Source organism: Sinocyclocheilus grahami, unplaced genomic scaffold, assembly GCF_001515645.1.
Source record: "Sinocyclocheilus grahami isolate Dianchi unplaced genomic scaffold, SAMN03320097.WGS_v1.1 scaffold1023.1, whole genome shotgun sequence".
NCBI lineage: Eukaryota > Metazoa > Chordata > Actinopteri > Cypriniformes > Cyprinidae > Sinocyclocheilus > Sinocyclocheilus grahami.
In genome coordinates this window covers 88,754-94,118 of record NW_015506202.1, presented here as the reverse complement: position 1 = coordinate 94,118, position 5,365 = coordinate 88,754, and the positions used below count along the sequence as shown (strand labels likewise).

Below are 5,365 nucleotides of genomic sequence, written 5' to 3'. Positions count from 1 at the left end.
ATAAAGAATATCTCTTCGGATTTGAGACTTTAGTCTTTGTAACTTTACAGATCTTCTTTATGCACCAAGAGCTTGTAACACTCCAAAGAGAAAGGAAAAATTTAAATTGCATCATATGACCCCTTTAAAACCCTTAATTGTCATGTTATAGTGGTAAAAATGAAAAGCAAATGTCAACAAACCTCAAAATTAAAAAAGACTATCATATTAAAAATATTAAAATACTTAATATAAAAAAGAAATACGTGTTATAAAAAAGATAGATATATATATATATATATATATATATATATATATATATATATATATGTATGCATTTATATATATAACCTCAAAATGAAAAAGATACAAATATAAAATATTAAAAGATGTAATATTATATAATACAATAGAATTGTAAATGAAATTGTAAATAAATATATAATATATTAATAAATTACAGAGATTAGTTCGTTTGGCTTGATTTATCCTTATTGATTATATATAGTGCTGTCAAACGATTAATTGCGATTAATCTCATCCAAAATAAAAGTTTTTGTTTACATAATATATGTGTGTGTACTGTGTATATTTATTATGTATATATAAATACACACACATGCATGTATATATTTAAGAAAAATATGTTACTTTTATATATTAAATATGCTTATATATGATATAATTTATATCAATATAATTATATACACGTAAATACATGTAAATATTTTCAAAATATATGCTGTATGTGTGTGTATTTATATATACATAATAAATATACACAGTACACATACATTTATTGTTATATTTTTATAATATTTTATTTTATATATATAACTTATTTTTATTTTTATAAAACTTCCTTTAAAAAATCCTAGAAAAAACTCAGGTAACAGGGTTGAATGTTTGAGCTTGATGAATGCGGTCCATGTTAAAATATTTATAAAAATGGATTGAAATTCTAAATTATAATAATAGAAATTTTTTTTTTTTAAATAAATTTGTAAATGTAGTAATTTACAATTTTATTCATATTTATATAAAGGCAATTAATTAATTGTAATATTTTATTTCTGTTATTCACACACACATACATATGAAAATTATTTGTAAAAAAAATATATAATGCAATTAAATTAATAATTTGCTTTATGAATGTCTAAATGTATTAATTTACCATTTTTATTTACAAAAATTGTATTAATTATCGACTTAATTATTTATAAATAATAAATACATAATAAAATAACAATAATATGAATTACATGTTTGTGCCTTTACATGTGAATAAAATAGTAAATTACAACATTTTACTACATTTACATATACATATTTAAAAAATAAAATTTCCTGAAAAAACCTTGGGTAACAAGGTTGAATGTTTGAGCTTGATGAATGCGGTCCACATTAAAATATTTATAAAAATGGACTGAAATTCTAAATTATTACGAATTGAATATCAGATGTTGTCAAAATTACGAGGTTGTATCATTTTAATTATTAGATAAAGTATGTCTGACTTCTGAGGTGGGACAGGCTGAAATCATTATTTTAAGGAGGGATACAGACATTTGATTTGTGTAAAACTAGTTTTATGTCATGTAATAGTTCAAAAGTCATATCTAATTAAAAATAAAACATGGGATGTGTGCCTCTAATGCTTTTAAATATGCTGTGTTACTCCAAGGTGGACTTTATTCATGGAAAGTGTCTTGATGATTATAACTTTACTCCTGTGTGGCTTCATGTTAGCATTTTCACATTTGTGTGTTATACTGGAATAATTAAACAAGTTTGGTTGAACTCTCTCACAAAGTGTGTTCGGTGTTGAACGAGAGCTCTCATAAAAAGAAATCCCTGCAGATCTCTGTGGTACCAAATAGCCTGATCTCCAGTGAACGTCCTGTTTGAGAAATCTGGTTCATTCAAAGCTTAGTTAAAAAAGAATTACCCAGAATTCAAACATGTCAAAATGCCCCCAAGAACGATCCAAATAATGTGTTTGGGAATCTGCTCAAGGCATCGTATTGTGCTTGAAATATTAAGCGCGCACGAGTTTGTCTTTGCGTTTCCTCTTGTAGAACAACGGCGGATTGTAGACGTTTGAAATCCGGAGCATGTTGTGTGGATTTGGAGCTTTTCGCACAGGCAGTGTCAGGCTTGGCTGAGTCACTGATTCTACATCAGGGTTTATCAGCTCTGTTGTGAGCGTTCAGCCTGACTGAGTGTTTGTGTTTGAAAAGGATCTTTCACAGGAGAGTTTGGCTTCAGAATGGTTAATAAGCTGGTGGAGAGATCGCTGTTTGGGTAGGTTGACGTCCAGAGGATCGGTTCTCTGAGTTGGTACATTTCGGACGTAATGAATCTGGAATCTGTGGGATCAGTGTTAATTAATAGCATCTGATGTTTTGGGTGTTTGGGTGGGAAAAGTGGGTCCAGCGCTAATGAATCTTGTCTTCTGCCAATTTTGACCTCGTTTAGAATCCATTAGGGTTGAAGGAATGTTCCAGGTTGAATATAGCTGAAGCTTTATGAACAGCATCTTTGATGTGGTGTGTGCAGAAAATTATTCCACCTCGTCCTTCAGTTGGTAGAAACTATAAGATAGTAATGCATAGAACATATGTCATTTTAAAAATACATTTCTAAAAGTATTAACTACTTTATTTATATTATCTACACACACACACACACACACACACGTAAACGGTCATACAAATAAAAACATTTTTTTTTAATTGCTAAATGTAATAATTTGCTATTTTATTATATATGTATATCTAATCAAATAATTGTGTATATATGCATTTATTTATATGTAAATAATATACATAAAATAATATATAATATTTTTAAATACATTTGTAAATTAATTTACTATTTTATTTATATTATTTACACATGTATATGTACACATATTTTTCTGAATTGCTAAATGTAATTACTATTTTATTATATATGTATATCTAATAAAATAATTGTGTAATTACTATTTTATTTATATTATTTATGTAATTGTAATGTTTAATATATTATTCATATACACACACACACACACACACACATTTATTAAAATGACATGTAAATAATATAATGTCGTTAAATTAATTATTTGTTTAGTGAATGTCTAAATGTAATAATTTACATTTAATATAAAAGTATTTATGTAAAAACATTGAATTATATGTGTGTGCATATGTATTTATATGTATATGTATGTATTTATATATTATCAAATGTATTTTTTTTATTTGTATTTACATAAAAAAATATTTAAACAAAAAAGTTTGCAATTCTGCAAAAGGCAAGTTTGTAAAAAGTGATTTTCTTGCTTATGAACTATGTAATGCAATATACATCGTATTTTTACAGTCACGAAAGTTGGTAGAACTTCAGTGTCTGGATCTTTTAATTAAAGTAGTTGTTGTGTGTTTGTCTGGCAGTGTGGTGTGTGAAATCGGACCGGCGAAACTCTACAAAACCGGAGAGGTGGAAATCGAGGTGGGCAGAGGAAAGAAAGGCATATCCACAAAAACGGTCCGCTTCACCTACAGGGTAAGTCACGATTCTGCATTACCCAGCATGCACTGCCCACGCAGTAATTGAGTGAAACTCTGCTGCTGTGTGAGTCCACAGGAGCGTCTCTCTGCGTGCAGCATGTAATGCTGGGCTGTTTTGTGTGTGGCCACTGGTCTTGTGCTCCTGCAGGCCTCATAATTATAACCGCTGACGGCTTTAGCAGGGTTTATTGCATCAGTTTTCAGGGAGATAGGCTGTCACAGTCGCTCCCACGGGGAAACGCCGAGGGTGGTGTGTGTTTGTTCGGCAGACTGACGGCTCTCGGACAGCACACAAATGCATTTCCTGGGATTATGTAATCATTACAATAAGATGGTAATGCATGGGACGGCTCTGTCATTGCTGGGTATTTGCAGCTTTTGTGCACATTATTACTTCAATATTACAGTTTATATGAATGAATAATTCATTATTTATGTAAAATCGTGTGTGATATTAGTTTACTAAAATATATATAATGTAATATGTGATCTTTGTCTCTGTAGGACCCTGTAGCACAGAGTGTGTCTCCTGAACGAGGTCCTAAAGCAGGAGGAACCATCCTCACAATCACTGGGATGAACCTGAACACTGCTTCAAAAGAAGACCTTCAAATCATGGTGGGCGATGTGCCCTGCCGAGTGTGAGTGCATCATGGCAAATGTCGTTTCTGTTATTTTCATTGGATTTGCCCTTTTTGGTTCATTTTGTGTTCTTCCTGTCTGTCAGTGAGAGCTTCGGAGAGCGGATCACCTGTAAACTGTCTGAGTATCTGGGCGATACGGTTCCGTCGGCTCACCTCACCTTCAGAGTTCAATACGGCGAACACACCACAACCACCATCAGGACGGCCTTTCAGTTCTCCAACAACCCCTCTGTGTCCGACCATCAACCCAGGAGCAGCTTTATCTGGTCAGTTCTGTTTGTTTCCTTACCCACACAACCATTACATCAGTACTCTCATCTGTACACCGATGAATACTGCTTTTTGCAAGATATTATTGAAATATTATTTAAGTACATGCATTATTTTGTACATCTTAATAATAAAAGAAGATATTTTATTTAATGTAATTAATATGAAAATGTATATAGTGTTGTAAAATAAGCATAAATATGATCAAATGTAGATTTTTTAAAATATATTTTAAATATATAATACATATTTGACTATATTGTATCATATATTGTATTATATATATATATACAGTGGGTACGGAAAGTATTCAGACTCCCTTAAATTTTTCACTCTTTGTTATATTGCAGCCATTTGCGAAAATCATTTAAGTTATTTTTTTTCCTCATTAATGTACACACAGCACCCCATATTGACAGAAAAACACAGAATTGTTGACATTTTTGCAGATTTATTAAAAAAGAAAAACTGAAATATCACATGGTCCTAAGTATTCAGACCCTTTGCTGTGACACTCATATATTTAACTCAGGTGCTGTCCATTTCTTCTGATCATCCTTGAGATGGTTCTACACCTTCATTTGAGTCCAGCTGTGTTTGATTATACTGATTGGACTTGATTAGGAAAGTCACCCACCTGTCTATATAAGACCTTACAGCTCACAGTGCATGTCAGAGCAAATGAGAATCATAAGGTCAAAGGAACTGCCTGAAGAGCTCAGAGACAGAATTGTGGCAAGGCACAGATCTGGCCAAGGTTACAAAAAAAATTCTGCTGCACTTAAGGTTCCTAAGAGCACAGCGGCCTCCATAATCCTTAAATGGAAGACATTTGGGACGACCAGAACCCTTCCTAGAGCTGGCCGTCCAGCCAAACTGAGCTATCGGGGGAGAAGAGCCCAAAGATCACTG

The 5,365-nt window shown here is 31.7% G+C and overlaps 1 protein-coding gene across 1 annotated transcript in view; it reads left to right on the top strand.

Moving 5' to 3' along the window:
• Positions 1 to 5,365, top strand: part of plxnb2b (plexin b2b) — a 221,883-nt gene that overhangs the window by 190,740 nt on the left and 25,778 nt on the right. Inside the window, exons 18-20 of the mRNA XM_016251008.1 lie at positions 3,423 to 3,534; positions 4,044 to 4,180; positions 4,267 to 4,449. Of these exons, the coding sequence (XP_016106494.1) occupies positions 3,423 to 3,534; positions 4,044 to 4,180; positions 4,267 to 4,449 (432 nt within the window). The remainder of the gene's footprint in view (positions 1 to 3,422; positions 3,535 to 4,043; positions 4,181 to 4,266; positions 4,450 to 5,365) is intronic.